Source organism: Ammodytes marinus, assembly GCF_949987685.1.
Source record: "Ammodytes marinus genome assembly, chromosome: 3".
Classification (NCBI taxonomy): Eukaryota; Metazoa; Chordata; class Actinopteri; order Uranoscopiformes; family Ammodytidae; genus Ammodytes; species Ammodytes marinus.
The window spans coordinates 32,898,400-32,924,828 of record NC_137232.1 but is presented as its reverse complement, the minus strand read 5'-3'; the positions used below and the strand labels follow the sequence as shown (position 1 = coordinate 32,924,828).

At 40.3% G+C, this 26,429-nt stretch overlaps 1 protein-coding gene across 1 annotated transcript; it reads right to left on the bottom strand.

The window, feature by feature from the left end:
• Positions 1–24,755, bottom strand: LOC307248759 (echinoderm microtubule-associated protein-like 2). Its single transcript, XM_080025253.1, has 19 exons — positions 24,658–24,755; positions 17,396–17,424; positions 16,750–16,879; positions 16,042–16,191; positions 14,161–14,230; positions 13,161–13,271; positions 12,515–12,610; positions 11,914–12,048; positions 11,405–11,504; positions 10,534–10,688; positions 9,784–9,909; positions 9,451–9,582; positions 8,940–9,007; positions 8,573–8,661; positions 8,037–8,134; positions 6,771–6,858; positions 5,839–5,934; positions 4,767–4,897; positions 1–2,399 (listed from the first exon to the last, which is right to left on the bottom strand). Exons 1-19 carry the CDS (start codon positions 24,672–24,674, stop codon positions 2,274–2,276), a joined length of 1,947 nt encoding a protein of 648 aa, XP_079881379.1. The 5' UTR covers positions 24,675–24,755; the 3' UTR covers positions 1–2,273.
• Positions 24,756–26,429: the final 1,674 nt, after the last annotated feature.

Genomic DNA, 26,429 nt, shown 5'->3' with positions numbered 1-26,429 from the left:
TCATACTTAAAAACTTTATTAACAAAACAGAGGAAGGCCAATCACATCTCAAGCTCACTTCAACAGCACAGCAGCAGCCTACATTGCCCTTCTGGCAATTACTAAAAAGTGCCACAAGAACAATAATCATAATAATAACATCCATCATCATGGTTAAATATTAAAATAACAGCCACTCGGATATAATGAATAGTACATATATTTACTCTATAGACCTTTGCGACATTAACAGCATCTGGAGTGCGGCAAACTCAGTCATGCTTATTCTCTTGCATTGTAGCGCCATCTGGTGCCTTCTAAGCGCAATTACAGTAGTAAGTACAATCAGAAACACTAGCTGTGTTCGAAAAGCCCTACTAACGTCCTCCCTCCTACATACTCAACATGTATATACACTCCATACTGTCTACTTAACGATCGATTGTGTATACGAGGTTCGTCTTAGCAAAAAAAAAAAAACTTCCATGCCGTTTGAAAAGATACAATGCATTGTGGGGCGGTTGAGTAGGAAAAGTAACCTATCGATCCATACACAAAATCTTCACTGAAGTTAGAATTTATCCGGGGCATTTCCCGCCTACACAAACTCGCATACACAACCGTCACATAGGCTACTCAAATTGAAGACAAAATGAGCATGAGTAGGACGTTAGTAGGCCTATGGCTTTTCGAATACAGCCACAGTAGCCCAAACGGGGAGATGAGGGGGGAAAGAAGTGTACCGTTTACTATCTCAAATCTCCAACAGCAATCTGTAATACTTACAATCTGCACCGTCAGAGTTCAGAAATCAGGTTTTTAATATGGATAAGTGTAAGATGACAAGGCAATGGGGTTACAGTAAGAATGTTAAAGGGGGATACCACCTATTTGAAAAATGATAATACAATCTTTCTTTTCCCCCAGGAAAACTCAGTAAGTTATTTCCAATCATGCATCACTCTTTCTTAATGGACAGAAACACTTACCCTGCGTTCCAAATCACATACTTTTTCGTTTTACTACACTACATACTAAAGTACAGGAGTATTAGAGCCACAGGGGAGAAAAATGATCAAATAAGGAAGATTTTGTTTTCATTATGTCGAGAAATGTCCAGAATAAAGACAAATACTCCAAAATGCTACTGGAGTTAGTGGGGGCATTTATGCATTTTCATCATAATACAATTGACGTAAATGTAATGGGACATCCTAAAATCTTTGCCTGGCATACTAAATAGTAGGGAAGTACGGGGATTGGAACACAGGGCAAGAATGTCATAATTTAACAATATAGGTTAATAGGTTAAGTCTGTCACAAGTTTGTTTTATAACTGGTTTCTGGCTTCAGGGAAGAGTGTCGTATGTTTACAAGAACCTACTTCACTCACCTGGGGTTCAGAATTTACATTCATTCTTAACAGGACCTCGTGATTTTGCATGTTTTAACCCAGCCATTTTAAATAATGCCTACTTTACGTCCCAGGCAGCTCACTTTTTTTTTTTTTTACAAACCATATTGTTGTTTTATAGATATATATATATTCAAGTTTATTTTTTTCCTAGCTCCTTTGGCTTTCATGCGTTCAGTATAAACATATGTTGGGACTTTTTTGTTGTTGCATGGAAGAACCCTTCCACTTGAACAAAACAATTATTTAACATTAAACCCCTAGCCCTAGCAGTTACTGTGTAGCATGCCTGAAATAATCAATAACTTGTATTCATGATTTTTTTTATTTGTGAGCTCAAACAAGCAAAAATACAAATGTCCTTTTAGATAGGTGGCATTCCCCATTAAAGGGTGTTAAGAGTAATACGGTTCAGGCACAGCTAGTACTAATGCTAGGATATCAGGTTAACTGTGTGGTCACCAGCAGCAGCTAACAGCCGGGTTGGTTTTGATTATTTATTTATTTATTTATTTTTCGGTAACAGTTAGGATGCACTTCCTGCATGACAACAAGTCATTTTCTCTACATTCTATAACATACAGCAGGACACTAAATAATATTTCATTTATTACAATGATATTAATCTCATTCCTTCTTACATCTGTGGGGTCGGTTAAGTTGCGGGGTGTGTGTCTGTCTGTCTGTCTGTCTGTCTGTCTGTCTGTCTGTCTGTCTGTCTGTCTGTCTGTCTGTCTGTCTGTCTGTCTGTCTGTCTGTCTGTCTGTCTGTCTGTCTGTCTGTCTGTCTGTCTGTCTGTCTGTCTGTCTGTCTGTCTGTCTGTCTGTGCGTGCGTGCGTGCGTGCGTGCGTGTGTGAATAATGGGTATGCGTAGCAGTGCCTAGGCCACCACCCACTGCAGGATGCTTGTGTCTTTGCCCCCGGTGGAGATCAGCTGAGTGTCGTCGTGCAGGAAGGCTACGTTGGTCACGTGACTGCTGTGGCCACCGTACTCGTGGCTCGGAGCCTGTGCAGGGCAGAGACACAAAGGTCAATGCTAAATCCACTTGTATAGCGCTTTTCCCTGGTTTTTCCACAGACCCAAAGCGTTTTACATTGTACACCGTATCCGACAGAATTATTCATCAAAAATAAAATAAACAAGTCATTACATGCACGTTAAATAATCAACCAACTTGAATTTAAACATAATTAAAGGGGCATATCATGGACATCGATGGGTTATCAATTAAAATCTGTGCTTAATGTAGAATTTGACTGTTTCATGTATGAAATCTATCTATCTGTCCATCCATCCATCCATCCATCCATCTATCTATCTATCTATCTATCTATCTATCTATCTACCCATCTATCTATCTATCCATCCATCCATCCATCCATCCATCCATCCATCCATCCATCCATCCATCCATCTATCTATCTATCTATCTATCTATCTATCTATCTATCTATCCACCCATCTATCCATCCATCACACTAACTTTACCATTTTTGGAATAATAGGGGAGAACGGGGTAATTTGTCACATGGGTTGGATGTCACATTCGTTATATCTCGCCACCAGAGCGCGCTAGCTCTGAAATGTTGATATAAAAAAGGTCCAGAATTGGGATCAGAGGTCACATACATAGACTTCCTTGGAGGAAGACAGCTGCATTTCAGGTGAGAGGATGTTTTGTGTTTTTCATGTCAAATTCAAAATATTTTGCTTCTCAGTATTTTTCTTCTAGGCTTTTACACAATGGGTTTATAACAAAACACTTGTTACCCTCAGAAAGTGTGAAGGGAAAACTATAGTTTAGATTGTGGTTAGCAAGCTAATTAGTTGTCAGATGGTTGTTGGCCTTGATGCTAGCAAGAAATTCAAGTTGGGGTTGGTCGTCAAATTTTTTGGGGGGTTGGTTGTCACATGTTATCTCAAGGCTGCAGCCAGAAAAGGAACCCAATAACGAAATAAATTGTCAAGCTGTATCCTCACTGACACCCCAGAGAAGGAAAGAATAGAGCAGGAAAAGGCAGCTAGCAAGCAAAAGAAAAAAGGGCAACAAAATCAAAACAACCCAGTGCATCCCAAACTAGACCAGCTGCCAAGGCTACAGAACGTTATGTAGGCCTATTTGTCAACTTGACAATGCAATTAAACATTCAAATTTGGTTCTGCCTCCTTGGCTTCTTTTTAAGATTTTTCCCATTAAGATAACATTGTGACAAACAACCCCATAGTGTGTGACAACCGACCCCTTGATGGGGTTGGTTGTCACAATGTGTCAGAGTGTCTTTGATGGTAAATAACTTCTTCATTACAATAAGTTGGAAAAAAAGAGAGACACACATTTCTAGCCAACACCTTAAGCTTCAATTTAATGTAGGAATGGCTATTGACAGATGTTTTGGTGATGAGCAATTCTCACTAGAGTAAAAAGTGTGCCTACTTACCCCGTTCTCCCCTACTATATTGAAGTTTTCCTACTTTACTTCAAGAACAACACTAATGATTACAACTTCCATGTAGTCCATGTCCCCTATGGAGCGATACAGTTCAAACCATATTTCCCTCCAAATAGCTTTCGACTCCTGCCTCCGTTTAAGTTTTCCATGGAGCAAAACTTTCACTCACTTTAGGGTTTAGTCCCCAAATGTCTTTAAAACAAGTCACATTCCAGGAGAGGTTTAAAACAAGACGGAGAGGTTGTTAATATTTACAGCCTCTCGGTGTCTGTGGGTAAGAGTAGCTGGCTGTGTGTGTGTGTGCGTGTGTGTGTGTGTGTGTGTGTGTGTGTGTGTGCGTGTGTGTGTGTGCGCTAATGGCAGCCAGCTCGTCTCAGCGGCCTGTTAAGTTTACAGCTCCAGGTTTAAATGGCTTATGTTGGAAAACGGCCTAAACACTAAATAAACACCTGGAAGAGATTGTGGCACGTTATTGGTCTGGTGGTGGTTTGATCCCCACAGGGAAAGGCTTGTGGCTGCTTAGCACTTTGGTTAGTTCTGCTGAGCTTTTCATTGGGTTTCACAGGGTTCCTTAATTAATTACAATCTCGCTACAGACTAAAAAAACATGGCTGCTCTACTCTGGTGCTAAAAAGTACACACACACAGGCACACACAGGCACACACACACGCACGCACACAGGCACACACACGCACGCACACAGGCAGACATACACACACACACACAGGCAGACACACACACACACAGGCAGACACACACACACACACAGGCAGACATACACATACAGGCAGACACACACACAAACAGGCAGACACGCACACGCACACACACACACACACACACACACACACACACACACACACACGGTGATGTGTTATATTAACAGAGTGTGTAGCTGTGCTGTGAGTGATCATGACTGACCCTTGGTTGAGAACAGGGGAAGGAGAACAAGTGCACTTTGCCAAAGTCGTCAGCAGAGGCCAGCAGAGATCTGTCATGGGACCGGCACACTGCATTGATGTCTGTGCCATCTGCACCGTCCGGCCAGACGCCTGAGAGACACACAGATAGGTAGTGAGGGGGAGAGACAGACAGACAGGCAGTGAGTGAGGGGGAGAGACACAGACAGGCAGTGAGGGGGAGAGAGACACAGACGGGCAGTGAGAGACAGACAGACAGGCAGTGAGAGACAGACAGACAGGCAAGGGGAGAGACATACAGACAGACAGGCAGGGGGAGAGAGATACAGACAGGCAGTGAGGGGGAGAGACACACAGACAGGCAGTGAGGGGGAGAGACACACAGACAGGCAGGGGGAGAGAGACACAGACAGGCAGTGAGGGGGAGAGAGACACAGACAGGCAGTGAGGGGGAGAGAGACACACAGACAGGCAGGCAGTGAACACACACACACACACACACACACACACACACACACACACACAGGAGAGAGATACACAGACAGGCAGAGAGAGGAAGAGAGACACAGTCAGGCAGTGAGAGAGCGAGAGAGAGAGACACACAGACATACATTAATATTCAAGTCATGTGTGTGTGCTGCAGCAGAATACAAAATGCTGTGCAACGGTTTGATCAAAGGACAATCTGGACACAAATACAAAAAAGCTGTCGGGGGGATTACACAAACCAGATTATGAAATATGGAGATGTTAAAAGTACAAAAGATTTGAACAGGGCTTGATGCCATGTCCAACCCCCAAATCTGCAGCTCATATGCTAGCCATGAAACGCACAGTATTCTAAACTACATTAATGAGACTATTTAACTGTTGACACTAAGGTAAAAGTCTGATCGTTTAGCTCGGTTTATGCTCACAGACATTAGATGGTCAAATCACAAAAGGATACATGAAATAAAGCAGATTACAGTTGTATGAAAGAAAGAAAGAAAGACAGACAGACAGACAGACAGACAGACAGACAGACAGACAGACAGACAGACAGACAGATTATAATAGTTCTAAGGACGTACCAAAGACGTTGAAGCCCAGAGTGCAGGTGGAAGAGGCCCACTCCAGGTTACGCACTGTGTCCATGTTGGTCACATGTTTACCACTGGATGCCTCCCCTGAGAGAAAATACATAAAAATAAATGTATGCAACAAAGTCAATCTTTGAAACATGGCAGTGGTGGCTTGATTTGATATATTTTAGCAGACATTCGTATATTGTGTTGTTGTGTTTTGCGGTTGTAAAATCGTGTTTTTATTGATTTCATACTTCAGTGTTAGGTTTAACCTTTTTGACAGAGATGTTATCCTCTGTTTCCTGTCCAGGGACTACTGATGAAAATGAGCTAATAGCTAACGCTGGTACTGCTAAGGAGCTGTGCATTGTCCCTGCTAAACAAACGAATAGATAGATAGATTAGATGGATGGATGGATAGATGGATGGATGGATGGATAGATGGATAGATGGATAGATGGATAGATGGATAGATGGATAGATGGATAGATGGATAGATGGATAGATGGATAGATGGATAGATGGATAGATGGATAGATGGATAGATGGATAGATGGATAGATGGATAGATGGATAGATGGATAGATGGATAGATGGATAGATGGATAGATGGATAGATGGATAGATGGATAGATGGATAGATAGATAGATAGATAGATAGATAGATAGATAGATAGATAGATAGATAGATAGATAGATAGATAGATAGATGGATAGATGGATAGATAGATAGTGACATCGAAATCAATGTATCTTCAGGTGTGTGTAAACAGAGGTACTGTAGGAAAATAAAATAAAATGTGTGTGCATCAAAGTCAATCTTTGAAACGTGGCATCGGTGGCTTGATTTAACAGATCTTAACATACAGACATTCTTATTTTGACATTCAAATCAAAGGGTAGAGCTTCAGGTGTGTGTAAAGAGAGTCAAGACGTACAGAAGAGGATCTCGTAGTCTCCTGAGTTGGTGACAAGGAACTGGCTGTCTGCAGACCAGTCCAGATGGGTCACAAAGCTGGAGTGGCCCTGGGCGGAAGAAAGGAGTTTATCATATTAATTGAATAGAGAGCGCATTCCAAGTATTGTTAAAACCTGTGTGAATTTGGAAGAAGAAGTCACACTTTTTAATTTTTTTTTCATCTAATTCCGGATGGGAACTTTTATTTCAGTACAAGTAAAAGTGCAAATTAAGTTTATCGACAAAGTTATTCATCTTTTAACTTTCGTTAAAACCCTGCTACTGCTTTAAATGAATACTTTTAATAACTTTTTTTTTTTTTTCAAGCTTTCAGAAAACCAGGATATGCATTGTGAAAAGGGGTTTCGGTTTAGTTATATGAGGGGAAGGAAGGAGTTTCTGATATTACTTGAATAGAGAAAGCACTATCATTTTTGCTAAAAACTGAATTTAGAAGAAGTCCCATTGTTTTGTTATTCCTCTAATCCTTAATGGACATTTTTCAGTTCAGTTCATTTCAGTACAAAAAGTAAAAGTGCAATTTAAGTTTAACAATAAACAAAGTTATACAATATAGATTAAGATATAACAGTGCCCCCAAGTGGCCAAACAACACTGCTACCGATTTAAATAATTAAAGGTGCTGTAAGCGGAATGGTTCTTTTAGCTAACTTCCTGTCAGTTACTGCAGTTAGCAGTCCCCTCGCTCGTCCCTACGTCACCACATTAATGCACTGCGGTCTTCGAGCAGCAAGTTATCTAGCATCATCTCAGATCCGTAAGTGTGATAAAACATGATTAAAAACCATCAAAACAGACATTGGGAAGGATTTTTACCTGCTCCACCATTGTAGGCGCATACACATTCACCCATGTGTCGCTCTGGCGTGCACCGGCAGTGAGACCATGAGTGAGACGGGTGCGGACAGGTGTCGGTTTGTAGCGTTCTCTCTTGTGATTGGATAAAATTTCGGGATACTACATAAAGTTTAATTGCTTATTATATGCAGAGCAGCTGACTGAGAGATTGGCTTTATGAAACGCGCACATCGAGTAAGTGATCACTGTATGAATAAAGAGCGATTTAACACTTATATTAACATAAATAAACCGCTTACTTCACCTTTAAATATATTTTTTCAGTTCACCCTTTTTTGTGTATTTGTTTAACCAAGCTGACAGACAACTGAGATCTGAATTGTGAAAAGAGGTTTTGGTTTAGTTATTTTCAGACCTATAAACTTACAGTGCATTTCCCCACACGGCTGTACTTCCGTCCGCTCTCCGTTACAGCATAAATGTAAACAAAGTTGTCATGGGAGGCAACAGCCAGGAAGTTACCATCTAAAAGAGACAAGGAACCAAGAGTTAACAATGTCACAGGTCATATAAGTAGAGTTAATACAGTACATTAAAGGAATACTTCACCCATATGGAACCGGCGTTCTATCATTATAAAATCGCTATTATAATATAATGAACAAGGTTTTTATTCCCTTTAGTCTTCCCTTGGCCCAGCTGTCCTGTTAATCCTAACCCAATGTGTGATGTCACACATGGTCAAATGTAGGGTGAGACAGTGACACCATAAAACACTCTTTCTGCATTTTCTCAGGCTAGGCTGAACCGATTTCTAAATGTTTTATTTATTTATACTGCATAGGATCTCAGAGTTCAATACACCTTCATATTTCCACCGGTGAAGAAGGTATTTTACACTGTGTCTAACATGTATGTCATTTATGAATCCAAGTCAGTGATGTGGACAGGAGGAGGAATTACCTGGAGAATACTTGACGTTGGAAATGATCTCGTTGCCGTCGGTGTGCATAGAAACAAGGTCTCTGGTGTCAGTGTCCAGCACCAACCACCTGCAACACACGAGTTCAAACAGTTATCTTAGGAAAAAAGATCACACAATGATGCTCTCAATGGTTCCCAAGACAGGGGAAGCAGCATTTCACATTATATTCTATATTAAAAATACTAAATTGTGGGGGCGCGTGGAGTAGTGGTTAAGAGCCTCAGTCAGTCGTTTCTGCATGTCATTCCCCTCTCTGCCCCATTTCATATCTGTCTATCAATATAAATATCAAAACTAAAATAAAAAAATAAATACTAAAATGGTGATTGTAACAGAGAGGCTGACCTTCCAGTCATGGTGCCCACAGCCAACACCTCCCCACTGGGATGGAATCCTGCAGAGCGCCCTGGATCCTGGAGCACAGCAGGGAGAAGAGAAGATCAATTAGTTTATTCATTTAACCATTACTTTAAGACCTACTTCACCGGTGGAAATATGAAGGTGTATTGAACTCTGAGATCCTATGTAGTATGAGTATTCCAGTCATCCTAGCCGGAGAAAAAGGCAGAAAGAGTGTTTTATGGTCTAAACGTCTAAACCTACATTTTCCCATGCGTGACATCACACATGGTAAAATGTAGGGTTAGGATTAACAGGACAGCTGGGCCAAAGGAAGAGTGAGGGAAGACTGGGGGAAGAAAAACCTCATTCATTATATTATAATAGTGATTTTATAATGATAGAACTCCGGTTCCATATGGGTGAAGTATTTTATTTTGTGCTGTCGTTCCAGTACTAAACAACCTAATGCTCAAGGCTTTACAAATAATCTACAGTACACCATCCTGCTAGTCACCTCAATGGCCTTGCTCCAGAGGGGCTGGTGGGAGTGTGTGTCCCAGAGGTGGACCTGCCTGTCCTGGGAGCAGGTCACAAACTGCTCCATGGAGGGGTGGACGTCCAGACCCCACAGCTCATCTGTGTGACCCTGTTAAACATTTAATACAATATAAAGTGTTGAATGTAGAAATGTATATAAGCACCAGTTCCACCTTAAATACAATCATTGTGTTCTCCTCTTAAACCAGCAACGCGCACATTGTGTGTGTGTGTGTGTGTGTGTGTGTGTGTGTGTGTGTGTGTGTGTGTGTGTGTGTGTGAGCGTGCATGTGTGTGTGTGTGTGTGTACCTGTACAATAGGAGTTAGTGTATCAGGGAAAGCTGCTCTGATGATGGCGTTCTTGGTGGTTCCTACAAACAGCTCTCCAGGTTTACCTTCAGCCAGAGCGCGAACAGGACCGAACGACTCGCCAACCTGGACACACACACATTTGATTGATTGATTGATTGATTCAATTGAATTACAATTAATGACATATCAAAAATACAAAACAAAATTAAAAGCATGAAAATACAATAAACAAATTATGTTCGAATTATTTAGACGATCAAAAATTGACGGTTATTTTTTTTACATTTACAACATCCTACACGCTTTTCCCTGGATTTTCACAGACTCAAAGCGCTTTACATTGTTTTGTTCACATTCACATTCATACACCGATAGCAGCAGCAGCAACCACGCAGGGTGCAAGCTAACTATCGGGGCAATTTGGGGTTCAATGTCTTGCCCAAGGACACTTTGACATGTGGCGGGGAGACGGGGGATCGAACCACCGACCCTGTAACCTAGTGGACGGCCGCCCTACACACTTCGACACAGCCTCCTGCATTGTGCCTTAAAGCCCACTTCCCCTCACCTCCATCTCGGCCTGTTTCACACACACACACACACACACACACACACACACACACACACACACACACACACACACACACACACACACACACACACACACACACACACACACACACACACACACACACACACACACACACACACACACACACACACACACACACACACACTTCCCCTCACCTCCATCTCGGCCTGCTTCCTGTAGTCATGGTTCCAGAGCATCACCTTGCGGTCCTTCCCTCCTCCTGACACCATGGTGCCGTCCTTCAGAACACACACGGAGAAGATCCCGCCCTCATGCGCCCCAGACACCTGCTGGCTGATACGGGTCCCACCTGTCAATCACAACACACACAGGGATGGGAGATTTTATTATCAATTTCGATTAAAAAAAAAACACACTGCTAATATGTAGATCCTGGTGAATTTCAGTTATGTTAATCGTGAATGTACTGTTCTATATTGCGTTCCTGATGTGTCTTGAAATGTCCACAAGGGGGCACTGCAAGTCATTTAAAAATCCTTAAAAAGGAACTGTTGGTAATATCAGAGTATTCAGCATTATATAGTGGTGCAACTCTCCCTTTGCTTTTCCACCTGAGTTTTCAAAGTTATGATAGAATGAATGACTTCCTCTAAAACTAAAAGTGCTTGTTGTTGTGTTCATTTTTATTTATTTATTATGGCTTATGTTTTAAGGCAAGGCAAGGCAAGGCAAGGCAAGGCAAGGCAAGGCAAGGCTATTTCTAAAGCACATTTCGGACACAAGGCCAAGGTGCTTTACAGATGCAAAAACAAAATACATCAAGAATAGAGCACACATTAAAAAAAAAAGAGAATGAGAAACATGAATATAAATAAAACATAAAATAATTAAAACATTTAAAAATAATAAAAACAAATAAAAATGTAGTATCCATAATTTATAAATTGCTTTGTTCCCTGTGTTACTTGACATGTTGCTTTGCCTGTCTGTCAGTATTTGAGGTGATTTAACCCCTTAATATCTTGACCTAAAGGTTGGTGTCACAGTGATTCATGTAGACTCTACCTTTGGCCCAGACGTAGATGTTTCCACTGGAGTCTCCGGTGATGGCGTCTCCATTCTCAGCGAACGCCACACACAACACATACTTTGGTTTCTCATGTTTCTGCAATGAGACAGTGAGACAGAAATAAGATTAATCGTATATTAGATTAGATTTATTGTAGCGAAACTGTAACCTAATACATTCAAAACCAAGGCTTGGTTCCAAATCACATACTCTTTCTTTTTACTACACTACATACTAAAGTACAGAAGAGTTTTAGGGCCACAGGAGAGAAAAAAAAATCACAATAGTCAAGAAATGTCAAGAATAAAGACGAATACTCCAAAACGCTATTGGAGTTAGTGGGGCAACTATGTATTTTCAGCTTACTACAATTGATGTGCATGAATTGGGACTTCCTAAATCTTTTTCTGGCATACTAAATAGTATGGAAGTATGGGTATTGGAACGCAGGGCAAGTGTATTTTGGGTGAGATATTTTTGGGAGCAGTTGTCCTCATGGTTGTACCTCAAACAGCCCTTGTCTCTTGGTCAGAGTGTTGCCTTCCATGGTCCAGAAGTTGAGGTGAGATTTTCCACAGGTTACGATCAGGTTTGGATCCATGGGGTGAAACACAGCGGCCAGGACTGAGTCATTGGAGCACTACAGAGACATACAAGATGCAAATGTGTTTTTATTAGATTCATTTTCTAGGAAGAATATGTAGTGTTGGTAGCCCCTTTTATACATGCTGGTAATCTTAACTGTTTGTTAATCAATACTTAGAAATAGGATATAGTATTTATTTATAGAGGCCAAGCCCAAGTTTTAGGCCCGAGATGATGTGCCGCGGATATTTACTTCTTGACGCACCTTTGTCTGGTATTGGTGAATAAAAGTCTGAGTCTTTCTTGCAGTTAAAACATTTGTTTTGTTTATTTTCACTTTATTTGTGTGTGTGGTCAAAAACTGTTTTATATCAGAGCGCTAATTGGCTTTTACAGTATTAATAATATGAATTTTTTAAGAACCAGAAGATAGTATTAATACAGCTGAATACATGGGATCAGGGTTAGATGCCTAGAGGTGAAATATCGGGGTACCTTAACAATGACAGGTTAACATTTACCTTAACATCAGCCACTTGCTTCTCCTTCTGCCAGTTCCAGACTGACAGGATGTGGTCGTTGGCATCGTCCACAGCGCAGAGGAAGCTGCCGCCGTTCTGAGAGAAAAAAACAATAGTTCTAGTTAGATCCTCACCAAGTAACAAAGAACAAAGTTACATTTATTTTATTCAATCTAGCACTGGTTTGTAAATCACCAGTCGTTGATTTAGTTGGCTATTTTTATAGTTTTAATGAATTTATTTATGCATACGTACTACCTCAATGTGATGTTTTTGCACTGAACAAGGACTGCACTTAATTTAGTTGTACTTGTTACAATGACAATAAAGATATTCTATTCTATTCTAACACTGAAAATGTGGCAAAAAATATAGTATTTTTTTCCCCCTCTGACTTTACATGTTTGTCCTGCTGCCTGAATGCTTAATTAGCTGATTTGGTTCACCTGGGGAATGGGGGTTGGCTCAGGGGATTTGATTGGCTCAGGGGATGTGATTGACAGTTTGCCAATTTCAACAGTGTTACACCTGTCTTTCAGTATTTGAGAGATTCAACCCCTTAACATCTTGAACTAAAGGTTGGTTTCATTATGATTTGTGTAGAAAAAATAAAGTCCTGGGTAAACGTTGGTGGAGGTTTTCTTACCGACTTGGAGAAAGCGACACAGGTGACGGCTCTGTCGAACACGCCCATCCCGATGACGTGCAGCGTGTTGAGGCTCACAGAGTCCCACACGCGCACATGAGGAGCCAGCAGCTGGATACAAAAGTCATATTAGATTTTTTTTTCCTACATTTTTTGTTCCATTGAAGATTATTACTGAACACTTTACGGTGAAGCCCTTTCTACACTGAAACAACTGTTTAATAGGAAATTGTAAATTGTATAAAAAAAAATTGAAAAAAAGCATCAAAAGCACATCTGCAATAACATTTTATTAAGTATTATCTCTGTAGTTGTAACCATTAGAATTGAATTATTGTGATATATTCCTTATCTTCCGGCAGCCTTTCTACAGGCTGCGTTAAGGGTAAACTGTGTCAGTGAGACTGTAGCAGACAGTGAAACAGTGAAACAGTAGCAGACAGTGAAACAGTCAGTGCGTTTCCATGGCACAACTAGATTAGATTATCACATATATCGAACTAGACACTCGAACGGACCGTGTCACTTGTCTGAGTTTACATGGCCTTTCAGATATCGGATAAATGTCCAATGCATGGCTGTCTCCACTATGCTAGGTGGCGCTGTAGCCCTTTCAACCATGCTTTCAACAAGTGTTGAAAGAGCCACGTCCGGTTCTCTTCCGTCAATAACCCATGGTGTAGCCATGGGTGTAGCCTATCACGCGCAGGCACACAAGCACAGAACGAGAAGTCCGATAAGCGATGTCCGATCCCTGTATACATGCAGAGAGAATGCCGACAACGAACGACTTATCTAGGTGTTCTTATCCGACATCTCTTGTCCGTTATTGTGCCGATTTGTGTGCGAAGTAGATCGGATAAAGGTGTTTACATGCAGTTTAAAAGTCCTGTTGAAGTCTTATTCGTTTAGTTACCCGATTATGAGTCTGCATGTAAACGCACTGACTGAGACAGTCTCAGACTTTGGGAGTGATGTTCGTGTTGCTTTTTCTCAGTACCTTTCCGTCTTTAGAGTTTCCAGCCACTTGCCCCGTTGCTATGGTAACCATGTCAGGATGCACACTCAGGCTGAAAAAAGAGGAAATATGAAGGAAGATTTTATTCCACTTACATTTTTTCCATAAAGAAGAAAATCGAAGGGATTTCAAAATTTGAGTCTCAAAAAACACAAACATTTGGCACACTAAAAACAATAGCCTCCTAAAAGAAAAAACTGCAAAATTTTGAAATTGACTTTAGAAACTTTACAGTACAATATATTGCTCTCCAAAGCTTATCATAATATCTTTAATCACCGCAAATGAAGAAAAACACAAAAGTAATTATCTCTTTATCTCAAGATATCACAAAAAGTTTCTTTCCTATTAGGTTCATTATCTAGTTAATTGACGAAAAGTTTTGTGATAATAACTAAAAATAATTTGCGTTTTCAGCTTCCTTTGAATAGTAGCAGTATGAGTAGAACTCTCTTTGACGCCGTGGGAGAATAGAATAGAATAGAATAGAACATCACTGTTTCCCTGTAGGGATGAGTAGCTTTTCCCAGCATGCCTCTGGGGATTCAGTTTGTTTATATCCTGCTGGCTACAGTCAACTACTGTAGTTCTCATTAGGTAAAACAAAACATCACATTAATGATTAAAACAAGCTGTTGAATGCTGTACACACATTTTTTTTTTCTAGAAATTTAGAAAATATGTGACCTTCTGTCTTTTGCTCTTGTAGGTTTTTGAAGACCATGAATAAGTTTTCACTGCATAATAAAAGTGTTGTGTGTATGTAACAATATCAGCAGCGGGACACAGACACGCTGCATGAAGCCGTATTATGTTTAAACAGTGTTGATGTCTCGTTGAGTAGTTGTAGACTAAGCATGACTCGTCTGCTTAAACAAACATTTGCATATCCTGCTGTAAACTCTCTCCTCTTGCCTGTTTATGTATTATTCTACACGGGAACTGCACACACACAGTACATGAGTAGTTAATCCTTGAACACAGCCGTTAAGACAAAGGAGAGGTTTACCTACATGCACACAAAAAACCAAGAGTGAGAAGGAGTATCCATTTTGAGCAAGAACATTGGCCAACCATCACTTTACACTGACTTTTGTGTTAAATATAAAACACTGCAGACCACTCTTATCAGCCTCCATGTTTTTTCACCACTTGACATCGTCGTTGTGTCCAAGTTTTTTTTTTAAATAAATGTTCTTATTCATAATTTAAAATGTCTCTGACCATTTTCTTTGTCAAGTGTCACCATGGAGACTCATGCTCAGGCCAATGTTCACGCTTGTATCATCAACTGAAATATTCTGACCAAAATAAGCACTTGGCCGCTCCACTATATAGTATGTACTTGTCTCCCTGTGATCTGAGGGCATAATACTCTCTCAGTGTCCTATACAGTGTAGGTCAGATGTCTATGTTGTTTTATTTGTTTTCTGTGAGGACCTATAGTAAAGCACTTTCTCACGACACCCAGACCAGACTACCATGTTTTTAATCACCATATTAAAAGACCTACATCACCGGTGGGAATATGAAGGTGTATTGAAATCTGAGATCCTATGTAGTATACATGTGCAAACATTTTAGAAATCGGTTCATCCTAGCCTGAGAAAAGGCAGAAAGAGTGTTTTATGGTCTCACTGTCGTAACCCTACATTTTACTAGTGTGACATCACACATGGGAAAATGTAGGGTTAGGATTAACAGGACAGCTGGGCCAAGGGGAGACTGAGGGAAGAAAAACCTAATTCATTATATTATAATAGTGATTTTATAGTGATAAAACACCGGTTCCATATGGGTGACGTATTCCTTTAAATATCAAACACTGCAGGCCGCTCTCATCAGCCTCCATGTTTTTCTCACCATTTCACGTCGTCGTTGTGTCCCAGGTAATGCCTCTGCTGCTGCTCCTCTGTGTTGTAGAGAACCACCACAGAGGCGTTGAAGTAAACGATCTCTCCGGTGGGCAGCAGGTAGAGGTTACAGCGACAGTCACGCCCGCGGTACCCATAGCTGATACACGCTTTAAGTTAGGGAATGAGATTATAGCTTGAATGTGGACAGGACCAGTGAGATATTATTATTATTATAGACTTTTAAGTTGGTGCTTTTTACCAGGGAAAATGATTAAATGAACAGTTGACATCATTTGAAATGCTTGGATCACTCACTAAAATGTAAAAATGTGCATCATGCCTCTGTGTTCAAATAAAAAAGTGACAGAGACAGAATTTTGTCCACAACAGATAATTAAATAATTAGAATGAATTACAAATAGCGGGGGTGCCTGTGGCGTAGTGGGTAGGGCGTTCCCACCCCCTCCCCCCGGGCCCCGCAGCAGACCCGGGTTCGAATACCACCCGGGTCAGTTCTCTGCATGTCTTCCCCTCTCTGCCCCATTTCACCTCTGTCTCTACACACTGTCAATAAAGCATGAAAAATACCAAAATATATCTTTACATTTTTTTTTAAATTAATTACAAATCATAATATATATAAATAATTGTTCATTCCTCGAATAATGATAGCATGCTGTCACAATCCCCCCCCCCCCCACAGTCTGAAGGATACACCCACTGCAGTTTGAGTTTTTTGTCAGGCTGGGACACCTTGTTGTCCATGGTGTAGCTCTCTCTCTGCTGGTCAGGGATGTGCATGGTGACAGGACGACCGCGAAGGAACATACGCACATAGCCGTCATCTATGGAGGGGAGGGGGGGGAGAGAGAGGGAGAGAGAGGGGGGGAGGAGGGGAGAGGGAGGGGAGAGAGAGGGAGAGAGGGGGATAGAAAGAGGGGGAGGGAGAGAAGGAGAGAGAGGAGTGAGAGGGGGAGAGAAAGAGGGGGGAGGGAGAGAAGGAGAGGGAGGGAGGGAGGGAGAGAGAGAGAGGGAGAGAGAGACAGAGAGGGAGGGGGAGAGAATCAAGAGATGTTAAAGAGAGTTTAGGTGGAGAGAAAGGAACAGCAGAAGACACAAGTTGGTGATGTCAGGCAAACTATTTATTTTTTATTTGTGAAAACGTTTGGAAATGTTTTTTTTATATTGGAAGGCCTATCCCTTTACACACCGCTCCTTTAAAGTCTGACTTAGTGTGTTAGGGTCAGAAGGGTTAGGGTTAGGGTTAGGTGTTCAATAAACATAAAAATATATGCAGTTTTTAAGTACTTACAGACACACAATAACAAAGCATTAGTGGGGTTTAACAAAGCTCATCTTACCTGCATTGAGGGTGCATTCTTTGGATTTGCTGGAAAAAAAAAAAAAAAAAAAAAAGGATAATTAATGCAATGTATGCTATGAGTCAGATGATGATCCATAATGGAATTAGATTATATATTTTTTTCCCCAAGGCTCCTGAGACTCTATTCCATACCGTCAGGCGTTCCTTTAAATAGTCTGAATTATTTATACTTTGCTCTCTCAATTTCACATTAACTGGTCAGTAGAGATGTCTGTGGAAGAGCTGCAGAGTGCACAGTCAGCTAAACTACAGACAGGATCATGCACAAAGCAAGACGGGTCTCATCCTCCTGCAGAGCTTGACTGAGATATCACAGAGAGTATTACGTTCCTGGAGCTTGAAAATATTGCTTTTTTTATGTAAATATTACAAATCAAATTAAGTTCAAAATAAAGTTGTAATTCACGTTTACGGTCGTGTCTTGTGTGAACAACTTGTAAGTGACTTCGTGTGAGAAAAAAATTATAATTTGCTTTGACAACTTCACATTTTAAATGACATCCTCTGAGTCAGCCATTTTGCCAAAATCCTTCACTAAACCTGTCCATCAAACGAAGGCTGCGTTCCGAATCGCATACTTTTTTCTATTCTACATACTACATCCGACGATAAAAATAATCTAGTTAGGATGCAGTAGGCATACTATTGGTACATACTTTTACTCTCTTATTTCATCATAACATTGCGCCTTGATCTTGCCTCTTGTTTTCATAAGGAGGCTTCGTCGATGTGACGTCACTTTACGTGCGCATTGGATTGTGGGTCAGAATCGCCCAAATAGGATGCACTTTTCAACACTAACAATCTTGGCCGGATGAAGTAGAACATCCGGGTACTTCTAACCATCCTAAATCTGGCCACAAGAATCAGGACATCCTAAATCTTTTTTCTACATACTATATAGTAGAAAGTATGCGATTCGGAACGCAACCACAGTATATCTGTCTCGTTCAGTTTACAGCACATGAGCTCCTGCCTGAATCGGCTGTCTGTCCGTCTGACCAATAGAAACGGTCCGCTGAGCATTCCGGAGTGTTCTGACTACTCGCTGCAAAACTGTCAGGGTTCTGTCAACCAATCAGATCATCAGGATGTTGTACTAGCGGCTGCCTCGGCTGACAGGTGGAGATCACCATGGCAACAGCAGTCAAAGTAAAAGGCTAGATAAGATAAGGGACATTAAGGGCGTGTGTCTCTCTCTTCCATAGCTTAGCAACAGCCCAGTCTGGAACCATGTGTTTGACTTTAAACAACACAGCACACTGAGGAAAACGCCAATTACTTTCGCTCCAAAGATTTTCGGCAAAGACTGTTTTTTTTTAAATATTTGAAACCAAATAGTCTTTGCATACCTTTCTTGCAGACAACAGCTGTAGTGTTTTAACTACGACCAGTTGTAGTCCAAGGGTGAGCGTATACCCATGACAAAAAGGCATTAAGAAAAACTACAGTAGGTTATATAAAAATAGCATTCTTGCTCTGATGGTCTCGTTTGCTGTTATGATCATCAGAGGAAAAATTTGACTGTCCCAAAATATTTAAAAAGTTCCAAAATATTTAAAAAGTTCCTCGTAGCAACTTAAACCTGAAGTGTAGAATTTTGGGTTTTATCTCCTAGCAGATTTTGTAGAAAGTAATTATAATATCCATACGTACATTTAATTTAGTGCATAATAGCTGAAAAAAAAATTTTGAATTATTTTTTTTTCCATTAGAAAGGGTCTCATATGTCCATATTTCTGCACATTTTGGACCAAGGCCTAGTGCCGCCATCTTGAAAGTGTCATAGTTGGAATGTCATCAGGTGCATTGTTTAAAATTTAGAATTGTTCTTGTCCTTGAAGGCCACTGTAGCTTCTGTTATTATTCGAAATGGTTGGGGTTACAGGGAGCGTTGCATTCTAGAACTTTGTAGAACTTACTTGATGATGTCATATTACACACTGCACCTTTAAGACCTCAATTTACACACATTGCTATTTGGTGATTAAAGAAAGGAAGGATGCCTGACACTTGTATAAACTCAACACGACACCTTCAAACAACAGGATGGGCCGTGTGTGTCTAGTTTTCTTCTTGACATTTGTTTAACAGGGAGTAACCACAGATAAGCCTGGCAGCACTGACACCTCACTGTCTCTCTGCTTTGCCACAGTGTGTCTTACAAAAAAAGGGACACGGGCTAAAGGGATATGACAGTAATTATTAATCATTAAAAGATCTGAGCTTTTATGTGTGTGTTTGAACACAACACAAAGACAGCAGAGAGAGCAGACTGAACTGAGGATTTGACTGCTGTGTGTGTGTGTGTGTGTGTGTGTGTGTGTGTGTGTGTGTGTGTGTGTGTGTGTGAGTGTGAGTGTCGACTCTTTGAAAACAGCCAGCCACATAAAGGCCTGTTTGTCTCTTGAATGGTGTGTGTCTGTGTGTGTGCGTGTGTGTGTGTGTGCGTGCCTGTATGTGTGGTGTGCCAGTAAGAATAGGCGTGGCACAGCTCTAGCCAATGAGAGAATAGCATTGATTCCAGGCCAGCAATTAGTGCAAAGCATGCTGGGTAACTGGCAGCCGGACAGGGAGCAAAGAACTGGGGATCAAAAAAAGGCCCAATGCGGCCGCAGCCCCAGTCACCATGTTTCCATAGAGAGAGAGAGAGAGAATGCACAAACAGACAGACCACTCATTAACAGCCAGCACTAGAGTGGATGGATAGGGCCACACAATGGGTTTCTGTCACAAACAAAAGGGCAAAAAATAAGCAGCCAAACCTCTTCAGCATTCCTATGAGAAATCCTCCATAACGGCAGTTTTATGAAAGTGCAATCAATAGGCTAACTGTTTGTCTCGAGTTTGTTGAAATCTGTCCTTTAATCAAATCAAATCAAATCAGTTGTATTTGTATAACCCAATATCACAAATAGATAATTAATAATTTGCCTCAGTGGGCTTTACCTTCCATACAGTATGACACCCTGCCCTTACTTACACCCTTAGCTCGGCTGAGAAAAAACTCCCAGTAAAAAACCCTTTACCGCTTTATCGGGATATTTTTTTTTTAGAAATCTCAGGGAGAGTCGACAGAGTAAGGGATCCCTCTCCCAGGACGGACACATCCTGCAATAGATGTCATAAGTAGAGAAAAATCACAATCTATGGTTTTCCAAACACAACATGAACCCTCCCTAAAGCTCAGATGTGCTTAACATGAAAAGTGAATAATCGGATGCACGAAATAGGCCAGAAAATGACTTGCTAATTGCTATATACTGAAATACAGATTTATATTGTTAAAGGAGAAGTAAGTGATATTTTTTTGCCAATATGAGTTAAATCACTATATTCAAACAGCAATCACTTAAACAGTATGCACAGTTCATAACACAAGTCTCCAAGTCTTTCAGCTTGGCAGTAATTGCCAGATAGAATTTTGAGTATCCCGCTCGTTTTGATCCAATCAGGAGACAGAGCGCTATAAAGAGGCGGGTCTCTGTGCCCGTGAACGTGCAGAGCTGAATAACGTAGCAGGTAAATGACGTGTCAGGTAAAAGTTGCCGATACCTCATTGTTGGGAGGAGGGACGGGACTGATAACTGCAGTCACTGACGGGAAGATAGCTAAAAAGGACCATATCACGTACTTCTCCTTTAAAGTCTAGTGTGCAACATTGTATTTAGTAAAAAGCCTTCTGCTGAATTTTTTTTCAAAAAAATACTTTATTGGTCTTAAATGACATGTCACGATTACGAGTTTGGGCTACACCGCTAACGTTTGGGCTACAACGCTAAGAAATTCTTCATAACTGTATTGCGGTAAGAAAGAGGAAAGTGCTTTTGTCCATATGGGAGAAAGTGCAGTGATGGATGGTGAAATGAATAGGCTTTTATGACAGTGGTGCAGGCGGAGAGTGGAGGGAGGGAGGGATGGACTGATGGATGGATGGATGGATAGATGCTGTGGTGAGCCTAAACCTCTGAACTGTGGGAGTGCGGTCATTTCCTGATCCATTATGACTGAAGTACTGCAGTGGTTCAGTTAATGGACAAACACACGTGATCACTTTCACTCAACTCATAAAGAAAATACATCCGAGTCATCCCCCCTCTCTCTCTCTCTGTCTCCCCATTTCAACTCTGCACTGTCTAATAAAGCTTGAAAATGCTAAAATAAATTATGTAAAAAAAAAAAAGAGAGATTGAACCTTGCTGCATTAGACTAATCTTAAAATGGCATCAGTCGTATCAGATGAGAAAGAAAGAAAGAGAGAGTGAGTGAGTGAGTGAGTGAGTGAGTGAGCGAGTGAGTGAGTGAGTGAGTGATGGGGGAGAATGATTAGCGTAGATTGCGATCTTTTTGTCTTACCCTTCGTCAAAATTTGCATGGTTTAAATCTAACGGGAAGTTGTTTATTCTAGCTGCTGTTCATACTTGGTTTATAATGCTCACGTTTAGGCTCCAACGCTAACGTTTGGGCTCCAACGCTAACGTTTGGGCCACAGTTACAGTTAGTGTGTATATACAAAGAAGAAATGATCTCAATAAAAAATGTAAAAGGTCGTCATGAGATAACTCCATGGATTACATATTGCTGTGCCATGAAAGGGAGACAGTTATGGTGCATAATATGATGGAGATCTTTTCCTTATTCCCTGTATTTGCATTAATTCAGACCAGTATGTAAAAACTCAACCAGATACAACGCCCTTAGGTTTAAAGGCGGTTTTTTTTAGTGCGGCAAAACTGCCTCTCAACACGGTCAATTTACAATGTGTTTGTTGCATGTTAAGCAGGAAATGCAATCAATGTAACCTGTGTTAGTGAAAGCTAAGGGGAATCAGTAATGGTAGCTGCATCGTCTGCCTGTCTGTGCTCACAATGCTGCAGCAAGGTGTTATGAAAGAAACTGTCTTTTAAAGGGGCACTGTGTAACATTTTAAGTAATTTATTAGCTAAAATCAATATCCTCATTCATAAATATGTCCTCATTGGTGTAAAATCACCTCTGCCAATAATCTGAATTATCCTCCTGAGCGGAGAATTACAAATATTTATATTACATTTTGAACATTGAGCAGGCAAGTCTTATGGAGGCATCCATGTTTTTGGAATGTCATCAGGTGCATTGTTTAAAATTTAGAATTGTTCTTGTCCTTGAAGGCCACTGTAGCTTCTGTTGTTATTCAAAAGGGTTGGGGTTACCCAGGGAGCGTTGCATTCTAGAACTTTCTTGATGATGTCATATTACACAGTGCCCCTTTAAGTGTTTTGTGTCATAATATGCTCAAATAGGTTTAAAGAAAATGTAAAAATGAATTAGAATCGTTTGAAACAATGAAATGAATGTTAAAGACCTACTTCACTGGTGGAGATATGAAGGTGTATTGAACTAGGACTAAAAAGGGACAGCTGGACCAAGGGAAGACTGAGGGAAGAAAAACCTCATTCATTATATCATAATAGTGATTTTATAATGATAGAACGCTGGTTCCGTATGGGTGAAGTATTCCTCTAATAAAAAAAAAAGGTACAAATGTGCACCAACCCTAAGGCAGCACATGTAAACTGTGTCTTCCACCTCAAACATGGTATATCCGTTATATTCAATTTATTTTGCACATTTCAATCTGTAATATATAAAGCAGAGTGGCTGCGTCCTGTGTGCTGTCACGACCAATCAGCTTCAACCGAACAAAACCAGTGAACTGACAGAACTGCTGAGCACAGTGTGACTAGTCTCCTGTCTCTTCACATTCACTCATCTCGTACAGGGTGTGTGTGTGTGTGTGTGTGTGTGTGTGTGTGTGTGTGTGTGTGTGTGTGTGTGTGTGTGTGTGTGTCTGTGTGTGTGTGTGTGTGTGTGTGTGTGTGTGTGTGTCTGTGTGTGTGTGTCTGTGTGTGTGTGTCTGTGTGTGTGTGTGTGTGTGTGTGTGTGTGTGTTTTTCGCAACTACAGAAATGCTACATTTGTTTCTTTTCACCACCATTTGACGCATGAAGACCAAACAGACACTAATGTAACTTAAAGGGTCCTAAATTCTTTCAAAATATGTGTGAGGTAGTGAGACCTCTTACATAACACATTCGCTTCACAAAAAGGGTCGGGACCACATTAAAGAAAACACTTAATTTGTGCTTCCATAAAAGTCAGATGTCAGTTTTAATGAGCTGACGATGTGAATGTATTTGATCATCTGAATGTTATTATTGAAAACAAAGCTAGGTTGACATTATAAAAGTACAACTCATTTTAAACTACACAATAAAACAATGACTTATTCTTCTCAAAATGACATTTAGTATCTGTCTTGTTTTCATCAGACGTCTTGCCATTTGATCTATGCTACAATAGCAGCTGTCGCTTGTTTCTTTTGTGTTCATGTTACTATGCTGCACACACACACACACACACACACACACACACACACACACACACACACACACACACACACACACACACACACACACACACACACACACACACACACACACACACACACACACACACACACACACACACACACACACACACACACACACACACACACACACACACACACACACACACACACACACACACACACACACACACACACACACACACACACACACACACACACACACACACACACACCAACCAGTTTGCATGGTTTCATAAAACAACCCAACTTCCTCAGTCTGCCTGTCACGCAAGCCAAACTTAAATAAAAGATTAACTTAAAAATAGCCAAAAGCAGCCGGTGAAGGTGGGGAAAGAAGCTTGAAGTCCGAATACATTTGACTGATTAAACCATGCTGTGCTTCTTTGTGCATCCTATAATTAATTAATCTATCTATCTATCTATCTATCTATCTATCTATCTATCTATCTATCTATCTATCTATCTATCTATCTATCTATCTATCTATCCATCTATCCATCTATCTATCTATCTATCTAGTCAACAAAAAACAAGGTACTAGATGGGTGTGACGCAAAAAAGTACCTCTACATTTTCTTTACTAAAATTCATCCAGTTTTAAAACATCAGACACAATAGTGTAAAAATGCTTTGACCAACCAGTCATCCAAAGACTAAAGCTACACACTTCCCTTCACCTTCACCTTCATTTTTGCCCTTTTTAATCCAAAAAAGCACTAACTTTTCCTCCTAAAAAATCTTAACCAGTGAATGCTTCTTTCACACAGTCTCCTTCTCTCTCTGTCAATCACTATCTGTTCGTTCTAAAGCAGTTTGTTCTTTTGTTACCTTGACGATTTCTTCATGGCTGCTTGAGGTTTCTTTTCTTCCCGTTAGAGTAACAGTCAACAGTGGTGATTAGTCCGTGTAGTTCAGCAGACACAGCAACACACACACTTCCTGCTTCAACCAGCAAACTTTTAGCTCAGCCCGAGAAAGCCATTGGCCAATCAGAAAACACTTCCTGATTGTGCAGACCCCACCCCCCTCCATCCTGCCTGCCTTTAAAACCAAACACACGCCCAAGTCCCATAGGAAATATGAGCCATCAGCAGAAAGACAGGAGAGAGGGGGAGAGAGAGAGGGAGAGAGAGAGAGAGAGAGAAAACAGAGGAAAAGCAAAAGCATGTGAGCGGAAAGGAGTTATGTATGTGTGTGTGTGTGTGTGTGTGTGTGTGTGTGTGTGTGTGTGTGTGTGTGTGTGTGTGTGTGTGTGTGTGTGTGTGTGTGTGTGTGTGTGTGTGTGTGTGTGTGTGTGTGTGTGTGTGCACAAGCGTGTTCTAGTCAGATAAAATGTATAGTGAAGCTAGATCAGCTTAGATAAAAGTGTATAAAGTAAAAAACTAAAAATAAAGTAACAAATTAAGTTTAAAAACAACAAAGTGCAAAAATTAAAAAATTCAGGAAAAACAAACTGATATAATAGAAAGACATCTTGCATTCAAATGAACAACAGACAGATACAAATAAAATAAAAATAACTTTTGGAAAAGTGTGCGCGACCACTTCCACCTTGTTTGTGTACTGACCCATGCGTTAAGTTGACTTGGCTGTAAGTAAGTAAGTAAAGTCAGTTAGTAAAATGTATTTATATAGCGCTTTTCACAGACAGGGTATAAGTAGTATAGTATATTTCTATATATGTATGAGGATGTATAGGGACGTGCAAAAGTGCATCTATAACAAGGTATATAGTACTGTATGTACTTCGTTGTCCTTTGAGACTATAGTCTAGACACACAGCCGGACAGTAGAGAGGGAAGACAGCTCATTACAAGCGAGCCAGTGACCCTCTGTTTGACCCATCTGATCCATGATACACCGCCAACTTCCCTCAGCTCGTTACAGACTTAACCAGGAGTTTGTTGTTTTTGTTTTCATGGCAACAAAGTCTGGAACAGTACCGTGGTTTCTTTAGTTACAATTGCCTTTCTGAGGCTCCAGCAGAGTAAATTTAAAAAAAATACAGGAAAGGTGGAAGAGATATATCTCCCAGAACGACCATCTTTTGTCTGATTCTGATTCTTTTTTGTGTGTGTCTTGTTTTTCATATTTATCTTTGTGTATTTTTTTATTTTATTTTTAATTTTTTTAACTGAAAACACCCCTTGTTCTGTTTGTTATTTTTATTGTCTCTATATAAAAAAATGATGGAGCAGCGTATATATTGCATCAATGATGATTGTAAACTGTGTATATAAATGTGACTCCAAATAAAGATAATTTAAAAAAATAAATGAAATAAATAAATAAAATGAGCTTTTCATTAAAATGTGACCACCTAACATTAAAATACAATAAGGTGAAGAAACTTAGTGAACGAAAAATAAAGACAAAAAATTTTAAAAATAATAAAATTAAAAAGACAAAACAAAAACAACTACAATATAATGTTACAAATCGTTAGCCTCTTAGCATAATTGCCTAAATCATATTTACTCTACTCTCTATATTTACTTTACTTTTACTCTACATCTACTCTACTCTACATCTACTTTTCGTTAGCCTAATAGCATAATTGCCTAAGTCATATTCTAAGGGTTATAGAGTAGGGTAACGTA

Bases quoted from the DNA above. Each gene is read 5' to 3' on its own strand.
- LOC307248759 (XM_080025253.1), bottom strand. The intron at 12,049-12,514 runs GTAAATGTTAAC...ATGTCTCTGTAG, and splicing joins AGCAAGTGGCTGATGTTAAG to TGCTCCAATGACTCAGTCCT. The intron at 4,898-5,838 runs GTACGTCCTTAG...TGTGTCTCTCAG, and splicing joins TCTGGGCTTCAACGTCTTTG to GCGTCTGGCCGGACGGTGCA.